This window comes from Lepisosteus platostomus, chromosome 3 (assembly GCF_059453375.1).
Source record: "Lepisosteus platostomus isolate fLepPlt1 chromosome 3, fLepPlt1.hap1, whole genome shotgun sequence".
NCBI classification, from domain to species: Eukaryota; Metazoa; Chordata; class Actinopteri; order Semionotiformes; family Lepisosteidae; genus Lepisosteus; species Lepisosteus platostomus.
Window position 1 is genome coordinate 66,005,886 of NC_142613.1, and position 19,641 is coordinate 66,025,526.

The 19,641-nt window shown below is 36.2% G+C and overlaps 1 protein-coding gene across 5 annotated transcripts in view; it reads right to left on the reverse strand.

Moving 5' to 3' along the window:
• pxdn (peroxidasin) overlaps positions 1–19,641 on the reverse strand; it is a 92,756-nt gene that overhangs the window by 51,400 nt on the left and 21,715 nt on the right. For all 5 annotated transcript variants that reach the window (XR_015935489.1, XM_088626515.1, XM_088626514.1 and 2 more), the window contains exons 2-3: positions 7,646–7,717; positions 2,480–2,551 (exon numbers count right to left, since the gene is read on the reverse strand). Coding sequence is in view for 4 of the 5 variants with exons in the window: in XM_088626515.1 (XP_088482641.1) it covers positions 2,480–2,551; positions 7,646–7,717 (144 nt within the window). In the remaining variant the exon portion in view is untranslated. The remainder of the gene's footprint in view (positions 1–2,479; positions 2,552–7,645; positions 7,718–19,641) is intronic.

Consider the following 19,641-nt stretch of genomic DNA (forward strand, 5'->3'; position numbering starts at 1 on the left):
GCCCAAACCATGATGCTGCCACCACCATGTTTGACAGTGGGGATGGTGTGTTGAGGGTGATGAGCTGTGTTGCTTTTACGCCAAACATATCGTTTTGCATTGTGGCCAAAAAGTTCGATTTTGGTTTCATCTGACCAGAGCACCTTCTTCCACATGTTTGGGGTGTCTCCCAGGTGGCTTGTGGCAAACTTTAGACGAGACTTTTTATGGATATCTTTGAGAAATGGCTTTCTTCTTGCCACTCTTCCATAAAGGCCAGATTTGTGCAGTGTAAGACTGATTGTTGTCCTATGGACAGACTCTCCCACCTCAGCTGTAGTTCTCTGCAGTTCATCCAGAGTGATCATGGGCCTCTTGGCTGCATCTCTGATCAGTCTTCTCCTTGTCTGAGCTGAAAGTTTAGAGGGACGGCCAGGTCTTGGTAGATTTGCAGTGGTCTGATACTCCTTCCATTTCAAGATGATCGCTTGCACAGTGCTCCTTGGGATGTTTGAAGCTTGGGAAATCTTTTTGTATCCAAATCCGGCTTTAAACTTCTCCACAACAGTATTACGGACCTGCCTGGTGTGTTCCTTGGTCTTCATGATGCTCTCTGCGCTTTCAACAGAACCTTGAGACTATCACAGAGCAGGTGCATTTATACAGAGACTTGATTACACACAGGTGGATTCTATTTATCACCATCAGTCATTTAGGACAACATTGGATCATTCAGAGATCCTCGCTGAACTTCTGGAGTGAGTTTGCTGCACTGAAAGTAAAGGGGCCGAATAATTTTGCACGCCCCACTTTTCATTTTTTTATTAGTTAAAAAAGTTTCAAAAATCCAATAGATTTCGTTCCACTTCACAATTGTGTCCCACTTGTTGGTGATTCTTCACATAAAATAAAAAATGTATATCTTTATGTTTGAAGCCTGAAATGTGGCAAAAGGTTGAAAAGTTCAAGGGGGCCGAATACTTTCGCAAGGCACTGTATACTACGAATTTTACTGAAATACAATGGACAAAAGAAGAATCAGCGTATACGGTAGTGTCAAGCATTATAAAAATAAAGAGAACGGGGACATGTCATTGAAATACTCCCCCCTGTTTGCAATAATACCTGTATATACTAAAGCCATCGTCACAGACATTTAATAGTCCAATACCATCTGTTAGTGCTCTATCCAGTTGGGTTATGGTTTATCATTCCTTCATTCCATCCAGTTTAACATTTAAGTTTATTCCTGCAGTGTGTACAGTCATTAAAATGTCAAAAACGCAAGATTTGAGCCAAATGTCTCCTTCCGCACTGAATGACAAAGATGAATGAAATGACACTTTCCACGCCAGGTGGTCGAGTAGTGAAATTACAGGAGCATCAGAAACTTCTCATTTCAAGCCCCAGATCTGCCAAAAAGTGTAAGACATGTAGTAGACTGTAGGTTACTGTGCAGTAACAACTGCACACACTAGTCTCTGTAACCCTTTTGAAAAAAAAACTGGCAGACAAATTATGATACTATTCCTCCTGTCTGTGCATTATTAATCCAACCCCAAAGATTTATTTTAACAGCTACTGTATGTTGTACTGCAGGCACCCTACTCCCACCAATCTACCAAACAGTTCTCACAGTTTTATCTTGAGTTAATTAACATCACGGTGTGCGCCCACAACATTCTTCTAGACTGTGCTTTTGACTAGGCATCTTGACGTTTTTCTGCAAGTTCTCATACCACAGCTCTTCATATCATAACAGTTTTGATAAAGTGTCTAAGCTGTTTCCTCTGATGGGATAAGATATGTTGGAGAACTGATTGTTAGTTAAAAATAAGGGCTAACATACCTTTTCAAAACAATTTCCAATGCACTACCACATGCTGTAAGTTAAGTCAAGGTTTGTTTGCAAATTAACATAAAAGTTCACGTCATATAATACACTAATAACCTTAAGGAAAATTAGCTGTTGGTAAAGGCTTGATTTTAAAAACAACGATGACCCTAAATACACTGCCAGAACAACTAAATTGTTCTAACTAAATAAAACTAAATAAAAAACATCCTCATAATCTGGTTTCAGCTTGCAGATATTAATGTAACCTCTGGATTCTACTACTAAAATATTGAATGATAAGCTTGACAGAATGGAGAAAGAGGAGCACCACCAACCTACAGTACAGTTTGCTCCAGAGGACCAATAAAAAGGAAATGGCAAAAACATGTAACTGAAGGTGAGTGACAGAATGTCCTGAGTATATGCAATGTGAAAGATGTGCAGTAAAATAAAAATAAAGATCTTCTGGTGCATTTTCTTCAGAGAAATCAGATCAGTTATCCTGTAAATGTACAATTTATGTTGTTTCTTCCTTTCTGAATTTCACTTTAGTAAGATTACAGAGGTACAATATATGCATAAAAAGAATTTTAAGAATGTCAATGTATGGCTTGCATTTCACTTTAAACAGAAGAGAAAAACACATTAGTCCTGCACACTCACAGATATTTAAGGTTTTCCAGATCTTCAAATGCAGCTCTTGGAATTCTTCTTATATGATTATTATTCAACAGCCTATAAAATAAGGAGAAATGAATCAGCAAAACACTTTCACAAGCTCTGTAAAGCTCTTAAAATCCTTCTCAATATTTTCATATTAAATGACTGTCAGAACAAGGAAAATAGGAAAGAATGCATATTGTAAAACACAAACACAGATTACAATCTAAGTTATTATTATGTCTCAGTAAAATAGCATGCCATTATCCATCATAAGAGGAAATAAAATAAAACACTACCATGTAAGATAATGGTTTTCCTGGAAAACAAAATATGACAAACATGAGCAAAGAGACAGGAAACGACAAAACGTTGCCAGTGTTGCCTTTGACTTATCCTGGATTTTTTATACTATTTTAGCGTTTACCAGCAAAAGGAAAGAACATCTTTTAATATTAAAAAAGGGATTAACATATGCTGCTCTGAAGTGCTAGTTTTAAAAATGCACACCAAAGTTGTGTGACACCAAGAGTGTTGGTGTCATACTGTATGATGCAAAGATTGTTATCAATGGAGTGACTTATTTTAAGTAGTCAGGAGCATTAGGTGGTATATTGGGAAAATCAAATAATTGTGTAAAGAAAATGAGAACTAGAGGCAGATATAATGCACTGTAGGTTAACTAATAGGCATTTTATTTTAAAAATGTTTAAGATAAACAATCATCAAAAATTCAAAACATGAATTAATAATAAAGACAGGTCTACTTATGACACCACTAAATACATAAAATATACCTCAATTGCTATAAAAAATCACCTTAGTCACCAACAACCAACAAAAGGTTATAATGATCGTGAACAGTGGCAATAACATCATACAAGTCAAGATTTTAATAAAAAAGCTAACAAAATGCTGTGGTGAATTCAGGTTAGGAGGTAGAGATGTGATGAGGCCAGACCTAGCATGAACAAATAAGGTGTGGTGAGATGAACTAAAACTTTCTTGTTAATTAGGATAAAAACACTGCCAAAAATAGATACATCTTCTAGAAACACTTGAGCATTAAAGCTTGAAATATAAAACAATACTGAGCATTACAGGCAACATAAATACATGTGTATACATGTACTATTTCTGAAATAGAAGCCTTCTTCAAAACCTTTATACTTACAATAGCTCAGAATATACAAAATGTTATTTAAATGGGAAAATAAAAAAAACAATGTACTCCTATATTACTTCTAAAATACTACTTTGTAGAGTGTCTGTGTGTATTTTAAAAGTATAAACAATTTACATACAGTCCTTTGCCTTGATTAACAATCACTCTCTGTTCATATCACAAAGGGGGAAAAAATGCAGCAAACTTCCAGTAAAATATTTTGTTATGCTTGGACTTGCCTGAAAACATGTTTTTAGACAGCATGGTGCAGACAGTCATTAGAAGGTCAAACATCTGTCATGGCTGTTTTGTACTGTATCAGTCTAATTATGATTCTGTATAATAACTTCGGAAGAAATGGAGAAAAATACACCTTCATTCTGAAAAAACAGATAAAGAATTTTACATGTTCAAGGTACTTTTTTCAGTGACATTTCTATTAAAAAGAAAATGTTTGCCACATGAAAAGGGTATGATACTGAACTAAGTACAAGAAACAAAATAGTGTCATACAGAAGGACTTTTCAAGGAGATTCAAGTACGGTTCCAAGCAATCAATATTTTTATCATTTGTAGTAAGGTGCGAACACAGCACCATCACATTACATGCAAACCAAATGGAAAACACTAAATAAAAATATAAGACTCTCTTAAGAAGCTGAGGAACAAATCGTAGAGCTGGAAATGCAAGAAAAATGCAAGAAGAGGTTACATTCTGAGATTCAATCAATACAAAATGTTAAAACAGTATCAACACTAAATAGTGTTGATTTGCTCTAAAGGAGAAATGGACAGGTGACACATAGAATTAATGAGCTTTGTGTGTGTGTGGAGGCTCTTCTCTGTAGTTTTATCCATGATTTTCTAACTTGGCTTGTCTCTGGCCTCTAGTAAACACAAAGCCACTACCCAGTGTACTTGATATTTGGTTGTTGTGTTAATAAAGTCTATAATTTAAGATGCAAACAGCATATATTCCATGAGTTATAACAATTTCCCTTTAATTTTGCCATGAGAGACACTGCAAAAGTGCTTCTGATTAAGCCCTCGATGCAGACAACATTACTCTAATGTCCAGAGTATGCCATCCTTACATAACTACTTGAATAATGTCTACTAGTACACTATTTAATTTTATGTAGTTAGTTACAAAATATTTCGGTATAGAATGAAATATGTTAAGCCTATGATGAAAAAGAAGGAAAAATAAAGAAACCACATTGAATTAAACGACCTGTTCTTTTGCAGTTTGGATACTGACAGCTTTTTTTATTAATCATATTTAGGAACATTTGTACTATTCTCATAATCTTGTAGAGATTAAGGTTGTTAAAATAGAACCTGTTTCATCAGAAGGATAAAACAGAAGTCCATATTTGAAATGTAAAACTGTTGAGCACTAATTTGAAGATGTCAACTATAAATAAAGAAATAATCATTTGAATTTGTTTCAACTCAGAGGTCTTCCCTGCTATCATGGCTTTTCTTTTTCACAAGGGGTGTTTGTAAAGTATCCAGATGCCTTTTCTCAACTTGGAGTATACAGTATGTGGCTGATGTTAGCTTATAAAAGACAGGTGAGGGACGTAAGAATTCAAGCACATGGTTTTACTTTTCAATGTGGGCCCCATGTTCCACAATTCATTGTCACCATCTTGAAACAAGGAGTGCCACGTTGGTCTGATAGCATAATGTTAGCATGAAGAGAAGCCATTGGTTGCCACTAGTTTAGGTCATACTGTATACTGTAAGCTATTTTCAATATTCAATCCCAAAACATTCTTCCTGCACACCCATTGCAGAACACCCACAAAATTGAACATTTTCAAGGCTTGTTTGTCTCTTTTTAAACCTGTCTACCAACATGTCAGCCCGAAAGGCTGAATTGCTGCCTCCTTTGTAACGTTCTTATACATTTTCTGCTAATTATTCCTGCTAATCACCTGGAATCCTTTGGTGACTGCTCAAAGCCTTTTCACCATTGTTTGAAGGAGGATGTAGTTCCCAAACCACTATCAATTCCCCCTTTAACCACTAGTAATTCCCAACTCACTACCCAACATAAAAGTTAGATGGGGAAACTTTTTTAAATTATTGTGAGAGTAATTACATGTGTTTTTTATTCTCTGATCATAGTCAAGTACTGTTTAACATACTGTAGGAATACAGTTGTATACTATTTGTATTTTACACAAATCTGTGGTTTGCACAAATGTTTCACTCATCAAGTTACTCTCGTACACTGAAATGTAGGCATTAATTAAAGTGAAATATATTCAAATTATGTTGCATCCTATCTGGAGATAGTCTTCATCCTCCAAAGCATATTGTTTATAATGAATAAGATGTGCTGTTATTCTGAGAATAATTTAAAATAAATAATTAACATGGAGGCCTAAATGTTTCTCTTACAGCTTATTGTCATCTTCAGATAAAAGTTTCCGTGTAACAGATGGGAACTACTACTTCTACAAAAACAACAAAATGGCTGTTTCAGTCAAGGAATATACGATATTGAACAAGTCACTTCATCATTATCATTTAAGCAGTGCTTGCAAGATGAAAAACTGTAAATCAATATATGGCTTTATAGCTTTAATTTTCTGAAAAAAAACAACAACTTGGCAATTAAATGATGGGTTAATAAGCTATAATAATAGCTTTTGGCTAAATTGTGTGAGCAGGATCATTACATTTACCATCTTTCCACTCAGATGATCTAAAAAAAGCAGCTTTTCTTTAACTGCAGACCTTCAAGTCAACCTGAGAAAAATACCTTTACAAATGGTCATCCAAGCAATGGGGGAAACATACTAATTTCTAGGTGTGCTCTGACCTACATTTCTGAAACCATGAAGACATGGCTGACACATAAGGCAACCATTTCTTGCCATCTTTTTAAGTTGCTAAAGACACATATGAAACGTTTGACAAATGAAGCAAAACTGCTTTCATTTAATGTTATTCCCACTTATCCATTATGAGATTACTTCTTGTCCTGAGGCAACACAAGAGTTTATTCCAAAAACAGAAATCCCAAGGTGGGACTTAAAGTGCATGACTGCTCTGGCTCTTGATGGGACACCAGTCCATTGCAGGGCCACAGACTAAAGGTAGATTGAGAAGTGCTAATCAAACCTAGGCTGCACACCTTTTGTGTGGGTTAAGGAAACCTAAGCACCCAGGAAGAACCCATGCAAACTACACATTCCAGCATGGAATCAAACCCATGATCAAAGAACTATGAGGCAGCAGGATAAACTGCTGCCATGAAATCTTCATCTTATTTTAACTTCTATATATAAATTACTTGTAGTAGTTCAGGTGGGTAGCTGCGTCAGCATGCGTAGGCTGCAAAGGAACAAGTAATAGGTTTATTCCATGCTGAAAAAAAGAAGAAAGAAAACACGTTTCAGCCGTGGAGCCTTCTTCAGGCTTCCTCACACCTGAAGAGGGCTCCACTTTCGAAACGTTGTTTTCTTTCTTCTTTTTTTCAGCATGGAATAAACCTATTACTTGTTCCATAAATTACTTGTACTATATTATACATCAAAACACATTAAAGCCCAAAATTCCCAGCACCCAGTACATACTGTCCAAAATGTGATCCCATCTTGTCAGTTTCCTTTCTAATAGTGTTTAGCAAAATGGTAACTATACATTTATATATTATATCATTTAACTATACATCAATAAAAAGGAATTCTTAAAAAAAGGAGCCATGCTACAATATATGAAAACACAGTCCTAACGTACCTCTTTGCCATCTTTTTTAAACAGGGATCAATTATACAAAATAACAGGTTCAAGTGAAAACAGAACCAAAGGATGACAAGTATTTGTCTAAAATGTGTGTGTTTAGAGTCATATATAGCTCAAGAAAATTAAATTTAGAATATCTTTTTAATACATAAACAGGAAAACAAATGAAATTTGAAATTCAATTTATTATCCACAAACAGCCTTACCATACCACGTGTCAAATGTACAACAGGAATACTTACAGTGTGTTGAGATTTTTAAGACGTCTGAAAGAGCCTGGTTGAATCTCCTTTATTTTGTTAAATCTCAAGTCCCTGTAAAGCAAAAACAAAAACAGCCTTAGTTTGATGTGAAAGAAAGACAAATATTTTTTATGCATTAATGAGTAAACCCACTTGGTAAAATCTTTGCAATCTGTTTTAAAAAAGAAATTAATTCAAATAACACCAAACAGTTTCATGTACAAATTTGAATACTGTACATGTATTTTGCTCCTTGTAACCACTGCATCTCTCCTGCTTCCTCACATCTTCCTGAATATCACTGCACTTAATAACTGTGATAATTTGTGCTTTATGTTCATTTTTATAATAGAATAATATGCAGTACGGTATTCATTTTCCACCACATTAGTTTGTGACTTGGCGTATTTATGTTGATTTGCATGGTCTAATAGGTATATCCATGGTATATACAGTATATGGTACTGAGAGCCTGTTCCCAGTATACACTGTGCCATGAGGGGCAGAGTCCTCAAAACATTTTTTCCTTGAGAAACAAAATTAATTAAAACAAAATGATTTTCTTTGAGGTGTCCTTCGGTTCCTGGACACTTCGACCTCCCCGAAATGGCCGACTGGAGGCACCGACCTCACAATGGTGGACACCAGCAATCACTGGAGTAGGGATCAGCTGTGTGTTCTGCCAGAGTACATTTAAACAGAGCACTAAACCAATAAGAGAGAATACATACCAGGAAGGCACAGTGAACCAGAAGCATAAAGAGTGTCTACGGGTAAGAAGCTGAAGAGAGAACCTGTACTGCAGTCAGGAAGAAAGCAGTGAAACTGAAATTAACTGTTGTGTTGAGGTATGAGCCGTTGTGATGGAATACAAGTCATTTTGCTGTAAAAGAAGTTGCTGTACTGGGATAGATGCTGTTACTGTAAATAAAGTTTACTTTGGACTTCAGATTTGTGATGGTGCTGGGTTTAGAACCTGCGCCCCTGTTGTAAACCGCCCCATGCGGTATCACAGCACGTTTGGTATTATTGCAGAGAGTTCAGAAACAAGATGAGATGTGTGTTTTAAAAATACACAAGTCTGTGTTAGTGTCATGGTTGGTACTAGCATTTTTACATAACCCTTTGAACAAAAGCTTTATTCACAACAGTGTTCTCAAACCCTCAGGGTCACAGGTGCAGTGCCTATAATTACAACTCACTCTGAATATGTATTTGAGTAGAACAAAGGTTTCATTCTCACAAAGTTCATAATGAAGGCTCTGATATATTTTCCCACAATAAACACATTAAAAGACACCTTTATCTTTTAAGGATTTGGTGAGTAAGATAAATTGACTTATGAGCAGATTTTTTTTCATTACATATAAACCACAAATGACCAAACTAAAAGTAAATTGAGATACACATAGGGAAAGAAATCTCACTTAATCTATAAAAAAAATATTACTGCAAATGTGTAAAAATAGCATTTTTTAAATAATGCATATCACAGCTGGAAATTGTTTCTTCTACCTTCAGTTTATTCTCCTGCAAGTTAATCAATGGTAACTCCCACTGTGCAAAACAATGTACGTTAAATAAAAATGCCAACATATTAATGTTATTAGCTAGTCTAACCATTTGTACTCTGGTTGCTAGGTTACAGCTGGAACAACTTCCCAAACACAAAACTGAAGATTCTGGCATTCTACCTCATCTAATTTTATATTAAATTTAAATCATATGCTTTCCTAGTTACGTTATTGGGAGCTAACCACTCGGTTAAAAACTCGGTATGCAAATAATACTGAAACACATTTAACAAAGCCTCATAGCATTTTGAATATCTATCATTTAGTTTTATTTATAACAAAGAAGCATTTCAAAGTACCTCATTCATTTTCATACAAACTTTGGAATCCAAGACTCAAGAATTTCCTGTTTTCTAGGAAAGAAATGTTCTGCCATACTACACACAATTTTAAGTTTTAATGCTTCACGAAGGACACTTGTAAAACTGATATAACAAAGCAGAACCTTTTTATGTCAAACACAGGAAATAATGTAACTGATGTTACCACAACCACTTGATATATTATACTCAGGTATTGTATAAACGTCAGTACTTCTAAATATTTAATGAAAAACGTTTATTGTAGAAACCTTCATTATGATTATACAATCATTTCTTGGTTTCTATTATCTTGTTAAAAAACAACTGAAGAATAATTTCTCAGTAAGGTCCCTTAGTCAAGTATTGAGTTTCAGGCAAACATTCCACCATGAACACCAAGGAGTTTTGAAAACTCAGGAATAAAGGTACAGTATATAAAGGCACAAATAATGAAAAAGGATTAAAACATTTCAAAGAACCTTTATATTTCATTGCTTATGATGAAGTTAATCATTAAGAAGTGGATGGAACCAAAGAAATAGCCTAAATAAGGCTGTCCCTCCAAACTGAGCAATCAGGTAAAGAAGAAAATGGTGATGCCAAGAGGGACTTTGAGAGAGTTACAGAGTGCAGTGGCTGAGATGAGAGAAAAGATCCATGGGTCAACAATATCCTGATCACTCCACAAACGGGGAGATTTATGAAATTGAAAAAATCAAACAAATCCTGCATCCAGTTGGAACAAAGCACACAAGTAATACTGAAACAAAACATGTGACGAAAGGTCGTGTGGCCAACAAGACAAAAACATGGAACTTTTTGGTATTACATCTGACATAAATCCAACATCACTCAGTCAGCATCATTCCTACTGTGGAGCATTGGTTTGGCAGCACTGCATAATTGCCCTGCTTCTGGGAAGCTTGTCAAGAACGTAGACAGAGCAAATCTTAGAATAAAAACCTATTTCAGACATGAAATTTGGATGAAAATCCATCTTTTACCAGGACATTGATCAAAACCACAAGGCCAAGGTTACACTGGAGTGGCAAAAGAATAAGAAAGCAAATGCCCTTGAGTAGCACAAAATCCTGACTTGAAAATCTGTAGAAAGACTTGAAAAATACCATCCGTAAGTGATCCCTGAGCAATGAGAGAACCTGAGCTAATCTGCCAAGAAGTATGGGCAAACTTTCTACCAAACTGGTGTGCAAAGTTAGAAAACACTTATCCAATAAGACTTTTAGCTTTGATTATTACCAAAAGGTGCTTCTATAGATAACTTCCATACTGAGTGTAAAGTATGGGTCTGAATACTTAATCAATATATTTAATTTTTTTATCTTAAATGTTGCTGACATTTCCTGTAACTTATCTTCAAGGGTCTTCAATCTCAGCTTTCAGGTTTGGAATAAAATATTAAGTTAAAAAGTGTATGAATTACAGTATTTTGTCATTTTATAAAAAGAAGCACCATAGGAAGTGTCTATGAATACATTTTCAATGCACTGTACAACAGTTCAGTATTTCTTTAATCATGTTATTAGATCTCTCTGATTTCACTAGTGATAACACTTGAATGGTCTTTTGAAAAGTTACTTTTATGACAAACGTCAAAATTTCACAGCGGTGAAATGTAGCAGCTTTTCCATTTCATGAAACCATGTCAAGGCATGTTTGCCTATGTTTTACTCAAAGTACTTCTTCTGAAATTGGAAGGTGATCTGAAGCTGCTGGAATTTTTACACTGCAGACAGGAGGCAGACAACAGCCGCATGTTTGAGGAAACTGCAGAAGAAATGTAACGTAATCCTCACAGTATTCCAGTTTGGCAAGCTAGGGCATGGACCCTTCTACAGAGCAGTTTCTATAATGGTAAAGAAGCATGTACATATTTGTAATATAAAGGCTTCACCCCAACCAGGTTACCTTGCTCTCAGCCGCGCCACCTTCCTGGCAAACACACACACACCTTCATGGCCCTTTCCCAGTCACTTCACTGACAAACAACCAACGGCCTCCCCTGCTCCCTCAATCTGTCACTTGCCCCTTTCCCAGCAGCACAAAAAAGGAAGCCGCCCATCAGGCTACTTTCTGCAAGATGAGGACAGCCCTCTTCTGACATGCTGCTTTGCTTTCCACGAGTTTATGAAGTCACAAAAGTGAGTTTAGACAGGCCATTTAAAAAGGCCAGCCCACAGATGCAGCTCATAGAGACCAATTACCTGCAGCTGTGCCCTCCCAAACAAACACTGGCTAATGGCCTGTCAAAATATTTTATATTTAATGTTGGGATGAAGCGTTCAACATTAATCTGCAGTGCAACTGTTTTTCTGTCACAGTACATTCACCCAACAAGCTCCCACATTACAGAATCATTCCAGGGATTATTATGTTGCATTAAGGTTGAGTCAATCCTGAAGAAAGGTCCAACCCATGATCTCATAAACATGGTGTGTGTATTGGGGCAGGGATTATTAAAACTCCAGTAAAAGGCTACATAAACTAGAATTTAACTGTTTATGTTGAAAGCATCTGGTACATGACATGCATTTCTTCACACACCACACTAGCTGGCTCTGAGATGTAAAAGGAATAACACCAAAAATAACAGCTGAACATGGAAAGATGTCTTTAAACAAATAAGTACAACTGAAGACACAGAGCAAATGCTTCATTTCAGTTGTGCATTAGCAGTCACCACTATTCTAAACCAATAATTAGTTTAGCAAATTGTAAACTAGAATTTCTAAGTGAGAATGTGAGAACAAAGCAGGGACATTTCATGTCAAATAAATCATGTCAAAGCTTCGGTCCTTAATATTTTTTTTATTCTTTATTTTGTGAAGTGGAAGGCATAGATCAAGTGAGGAACAAAGACACCTTTAAATTCATGATGAAGAAGATCACGTGTTCAAATTATCATATCTATTACTTTATCATAAGTCCATCAGATCCTCACCAAAAATCAGTTTTTTAAAACTTGTGTCCCACAGTGGGATTCATGACTTTTGATGTGTTATCCTGAAGCCCTTTTGTGGGGTCATTAAATCAGAGAACTATGCAGACAAAATATGCTGAATTTTTTTTTTAATCTTTTCCACTCTAGAAGGAATGAACACTTCACTCAGCAATTACTAACTGGATAATTTATTAATTTTAAGGTTGCATTGTACACAAAAAAACTACAATAGTGGTGTTTATTTTGGATGTTCTCTACAGGGGTTTTCCTGGCTATCAACAGAGGAAAACATCTGGCTACAGACATTCTAATTTTTAAAACCTCCATCCTTCCAAAGAAGAGACATTTCAAGGCTACTACTTACCCCAGCAAAAGAGCTGCATTTTGGCTAACCTTTAATATTTTAGCTTAAATATTGTTCATGCTTGACCTCCACCACACAAAATATTAGCAAAATAAAGATTTTGAGCCACAATGACTGTCAAGGCCAGCCGTGGAATGAACAGAAGAGTAGTAGAGACCCTATGCGTAGCGGCAAAAACGGGACAAACATGGAGGTTTGTACTAGGCTCAGGGGTCAGGCGATGTCGGGAATGAGGCCAATGCCCTCAGGACACGGACGTGGGATGACCTGATGCTAGGCCTCACGACATCCGTACCCTAATGCTAAGCAAGGAACACTGGAGTCACAGGGACCTAATAAGAAAACGGAAACAAGACACACCAGAAGGACATGAATAAGCACACGGAACTAGGAACAGGAATGAAGTGCAGCGCACTCTAGGGGTAGGATGTCAGATGAGATAGTATCACACATAAAATAAGATGCACAGCACAGGGGGGAGGAAATAATAATAATAATAATAATAATTAATAATTGCTTACACTTATATAGCACTTTTCTGGACACTCCACTTAAAGCGCTTTACAGGTAATGGGGACTCCCCTCCACCACCACCAATGTGTAGCATCCACCTGGATGATGCGACAGCAGCCATAGTACGCCAGAACGCTCACCACACATCAGCTATCGGTGGGGAGGAGAGCAGAGTAATGAAGCCAATTCATAGAAAAACCTCATTTAGGAAACCGCTGGGAGTCCACGGCTAAAAGCTACCCCCTCCTCCAGGGTTATACAATAAACTTTATTAACATGTGGTAGAGGGAGCTGGTAAAGTCTCTTGTGGACCGTGACAATGATCCACAGACTAAGATATCCTTTAGAGAAAATACAGACCTTCTGTTGGACGTTTACCATGAAATGTTTTTAGGGATATTAGAACATGCAAATGTTTACAAACAGGAAGCCATTCAGCCCACCAGTTTGACTGGTCATAGGTAAGTGATCCGACAACCTCATTCTGACATTTCTTAAGAGAAGGTTAGACAACAAGACTAAAGAGTAAGAGCACAAGCACATAGAAGCTGGTAGCCACAGTAATTTCTCAGTCACTGGAAGAACAGCATTGGAATGCAGAGAGCAATTACTGTAATAACATAACATTTCTTTATGTACTACACATACATTTAGCTTTCTAAACTCATTTGTAATACATTATTGAAAATAAATTTGGATATTACTACCCAACATAACCTGCCTCTCAGTGGATAAGATTTCAGTAATAACAAGCATTATAATGTGCCAGTTTTGTTCATATCACAAAACTGAAGGACTATGTTGGGTAACACAACCGACCATACTGAAAAACGTTTGATGAATAAAAATCTCATTAATTCATGTCATTACTATATGCAAAGTGTGAAATATTCAAAATGATAATCATATATGACTGCTGGCTTTATCCCACCTTGTGCCTGTTGTTTGTTGGGACAGGCACTGGCTTCCTCTTGACCATCTATTGGACAAAGTGGTTAGAAAATGGACAGATGGATGGACTCGTTACTTAAGTCCTCCTCTAGCCACAGGTTCATTTTCATGTGAAGTGCAGCCCCATGCTCCCTACATGAATGTGGAGCATATCCTCTGAAGTTTCAGTGTAACACCTTTTACATACAGCAAATATTATGTACTACACAAATGTTAAGCAACTTCAGCAGCAAGTTGTTCAACATTTACGGGGGATGGGGATGATGATACAGAGGTTGTAGTATAGTTCTCCAGCTGAGAGATCAAAACCCCTGAAAATTGTTTTCATGCACTCCAAATGTGTATTCAACATTGTAGAGATGACAGATCTGTTACTCCTGATTTATAGGATACACAATAACATAACATCACTTTATTAGCCCAATACAATTTCCTGCATTAGGAATTTGTCTTTTCGCATACCCCATCTTGCTCTCCATAGGTGTCACAAGCTGATGTTAAATTAGGAATTTTCACCTAACTGCCATTCTATTCAAACAAAATTAGCTCTAATATCTTTGGGGTTGGAAGCATGAATACTCAAGTGTGATGCCACTGGATCACAAAAGACTTACACATTCATGGAATGGATTGAGTATTTTTCAAATAGTACTGTTCTCTGTATTTCATTCTTTTCTTTTATGTTTTTTTCTTCTTTGATATCCTTGCTCAGCTCTGTCGGTTGCTTTATGGCTGATTTGATTGGCCATTTAATGTGTGATCAGAATAAGGCTCTAAGGGTCAACAGTTAATGAAAGTACAACCGACAAAGGCAAATCTTCCTGAAACATTCACCTAAATGCTGCAATAACACTGCAAAAGAAGTTTTGCACCACGTTGTTTAAACGCCCATATGTGCCAATAATAATTAAGAAATGTAACACAAAAGGTTATTCCACGAAAAAAAGAATGGGCAATACATAGGACTAAACCTACATACTGTATCAGCAGAGTGAAAGAAAAAAAAATATTAAAGGTTTTTCAAAACTAAGAAAAACTAAAAGACATACATTGTTGCTGTAGGAGGATCTGCTTTTTCTAGATCTTCAAAGATCTATGCTTAGATGCATACATCCAACACCATAAGCCACACAACAACTGCCTCAATTACTGCCTCAATTAGCTTGGAGTTCAGTCTCCAAGGTGCTTAATTTTCACATTGGGTTTAGTTAAAACAGAGAATTTAATATTCTGTACTTACTTACCAGCTTTAGTGACACTGCAGAAACATTAACACTTTCCATAATTATTTTAGAATGTGGTGATGCAATTTTCCTATATTTGTTTTTTATGGCATTTCTGTTTGTAAACGTTTTCCGATTGTCACAAGACAGAGATTTAACAATACACAGATGTAGAGGGAGATGTTGCTGTCATCCTCTTGATCAGTTATAGCTGATCCTCACCTCACCTTTTCCCTCACTCTTCAGTAGACCTGATCTCTGGCACTATTGGAGAAGCCTTAAAGATCTGAAGCCCTGAAGACAGACCGAACCACATTCTTCTTTATCTTGCCTTTGTCATGATGAAGCCCTGTTGTCCATAAAGAACCACTGGTCAATAACGTAAGGTCCTTGTGGGGTTTGGCTTGAAGTTAGATTATTGGTTCATGTTTTGTCCCTTGCCAGGCACAGGAGGCTGTTGCACTACTACACACTATCAAACAAATTACAGAACATATGAGACTCCTTCCTTGCCCTGACCAGCACAGTCACAGCAGACATTACTAGTCAAACAGTTGTTGAACCAAGCCTGTGGGTTGATAGCACACTTCTGTATCCTGGTACTCGTGGATGGAATGTGTGACTCTACGTGCCATGAAACTGTAGGAAATAACCTGTCTCTCTAGATCTTCCATTCTGGGGACGTTGCCCAAGTATATCCTATTCCAAAGCCCAGCCCAAATTTACAGAGAAAGTATTTTCCTTGAAAGTATGCTTGTCTGGATGAGGAAAATAACTTTCCATGAAAGTTTGACAGAAAAATGCATAGATTATAGGATTTAGCCTGGATGTTAAACAAGGGACTTCACAGCCCAAACATCTTATTAAAAAGTACAGTATCTAAATACATAATATGTCATGCTTGTTATTCTATGTACATTTCTGATCATGTGATCCCTTTAAAATTACTAGGAGCTGATTTGTTTTGATAGCTAAAAATAAAATCTCTAATTATGGTTGGTTCATCTTAAGTTCATATCTTGACTGAACTGCTGATTGATTCTCCTTTATGGGTAGATGACTGACAGCTGACACTGATTGTTTATTCCTAAACCTGCATGTCTTACATTACATTACATTTCTCACATTTCATTCTTCCAATAATCTAATTAAGCACCCCTGGGTCTCAGAGCTTTTGACATGTACAAGAGTTCTGCTGACATATGTCAGCATTAAATATCCAAAACTTTTATGCTTCCAAATAAAACTGCACCATTTAAAATCTTAATGATTTGGAAAAGTATTTAAAAGCCGGGGGCTTTACATACTTTTATTAATAACATTTATTTTAAATAGCGCCTTCCTATGGCATGTCTCAAGGCACTGTACACTACATCAAACAAAAGACTGGTTTATACAAATTAAAACCGTAAACTAGATAATTAAAAGTTTTTGTATAAAATGAGCTTTAAGACAGGATTTGAAAGTGTTCTCTGATTTGTAAAATATCAGATATGCAATCTGAGATTCTTCTGCAGCTAGGAGCATCAGAACAAAAAGAATGGTCTCCCAGAACCTTGTACTGGGAACCAACAAATGGCCAAAGAGCATAAATGAATTGTAGGTTTCTACTGGGTTGGTAGTTCACTGTAGTATACAGGCAATCAGCAGTATTTTGAACCTCAATCTGAAATCTGTAGGCAGCCAGTGCAAGGGAGCTAAAAGAGGTAATGTACACTCAAGCATTTTACATTTGATTAAAATACAAGCAGCCAAGCTGCAAAATGCCCATAACAGTAAGAACACATGTGGATACACCAACAAGTACTGCCTTACAATAATCAAGGCTAGAAAAAAACAGGCCGGGTTACACAAGACTCAACTTGTGTAAATTTCACTTTCAGTACAAAGCTCCCGGGGGTCCCATAATAAAGTGTTCCAGTTTACGTTACATAAAGAGCAAGTAGAACGGTAAGTTCCTACCGCAGATGGAATACAAGAGAGCATATTGTACCTGTATAAGTATATTGTGGTCACCATCAAAATTCAACAAGGCTCCTTTTTACACTGCCGTCCTGCTTTGCTTTCACACGTGTGTGTCAGCCGCACATTATCTCATTGTTTGCACCAAAAATTGTGGGTAGCCTGTATTGAAATCATGCCAGAGAAGCACCCAAGTGATTTTATTATTTACTTTGTATTTTATTTTATTTTGCTTAACAGTAGAGTTTAGGGTAATTAAATGTAGAGTATAATATGTATACATGTGTGAAAGATAATTCTCAGCAATATTTAAATTAGTTTGTTTTTATGCATATTCTTCTAATGAAAGGGTTTAAAAATGCTACAAAACCCTGAAGTTCTTTTAATTGATCTTTATTTCATTTTGTACCATCTTCATAGAGTTTTCTTTCTTTCTCTACCTCATTGACTGCTAGGTGTTTGTGCATTCTCTCTCTTGGTCTCTACCCCCTGTGTGACAAACACACACATTAAAGAACAAGAAACACTGTCTGCAATTCTAGTCTCCTCTCCCTCCTTCTTCAGTTTCCGAGGTAGTTAGGGAAAATAAGGGAGGGTCGCTGCAATATAGTGAATGGTAATTCTCTATACTGTATGTGTTCACACAATGGCAAGGAAAGGGTATCTTCTGACTTGAGTATAATTTGGGTTACATAAAGACTTATGGAACAGAACCCTTACACATCCCTGATAGTTGGTGTATATAAAAGTAAGGAACTGTTTCTAGGTACAGATTAGGTACTGAAATTACATACTGGCTGTCAAGAAAAAAGTATTTTGAATAAACACAGCATTTATTCCTGATGTGAAAAAATCATATACAGTAGTAAACAAAAGAAAAACAAAAACTGTATTAAACAAACATTACCAATAGAAGGAAATGGGTATGATTACCACTGCAAAGCGGATTGAACTCAAATTTCAAATGTTAAGAGCTACCGAATCACACGTTAAAAACTCTAGTGATTACAACACCATATTATCAGATGCATTTTGCCAGAGAACAGAGATGCAAGAGGTGGAGGTGTAGTACTGTACGGTATGTCAAAAAGAGCATTCAGGGACAGGAACACAACCTAAATGAATCAAGAGTCATCCAATCTAAATGGGTCAAACTTTCCCTGTTAGGTATATGTTATAGAACAATAAATTTAGATATTGATTATTATAGTGCTATTTAAGGAATTCAGAGATGTATGTATAAAAGAAGACAGCGGTAATCTTCAGGGATATTAATTTTCCTCACACAGACTGAAAAACTATTAGTGGCATCATTAGCTACAACTAAAATAGCAGACATGTTAACAAAAGTTTCCGAACTCAGTTTCTCATAACACCTACAAGAGAGAATGTCTACATTTATGTAGTCTTTCATAAAATCAAGAGTATAGAATAGGACCATTAGGGACCTAAAAACATAAGGTGTGCTCTAAAGCATATTTTGAATCTTTTCAAGTAGACCCAAAACATCCACTGATTTTCTAATTCGCCTTTCCAGGACAGGGCTGCAGAGAGTCAAAACGAATGTTTAGAATTTCAGGAAAATGGTCTATGAAGAAATGAGACAGAACTGATGTAAAATAGGACAGGATCGATACAGAACTAGAGGAGATTTAATGGCAAGAGTTTAAAGAGTTTATTTGTGAAACAGATCTGTTTCAACCAAAGAGAAATTAAAGGCTAAAATTCAAAGGTCCAAAAGGCATAATACACCAATTTGATATACAAAGATGATGGCAAAAATAACAGCATGCAGTTAAAGAAATGGAGATCAATAAATTGTGGATACAATTTATAAATTGATTTAGGAAATTCAGCATTAATTCCAATTTTCTTTTCAGTAATACAACAACAAAAGAATGGTAAAGGATGAATTGTCTTTCAGTTAAAAAAATTAAAATAGCATTATATTGTATATGATCAGATAAAATATTAGAAATACTGAAGATAAATCTTCACACTCTAGTGGTATTCTACCAATGCTACGTAGGGATTCAAGAGATGTTATTCATAGACTAACACTCCTCAACGTTGAATGGGAAATTGCTCATGTAGCACTCATCCATAAAGAAAAGAAATAAACCAAGTAATTACAGACCAATAAGT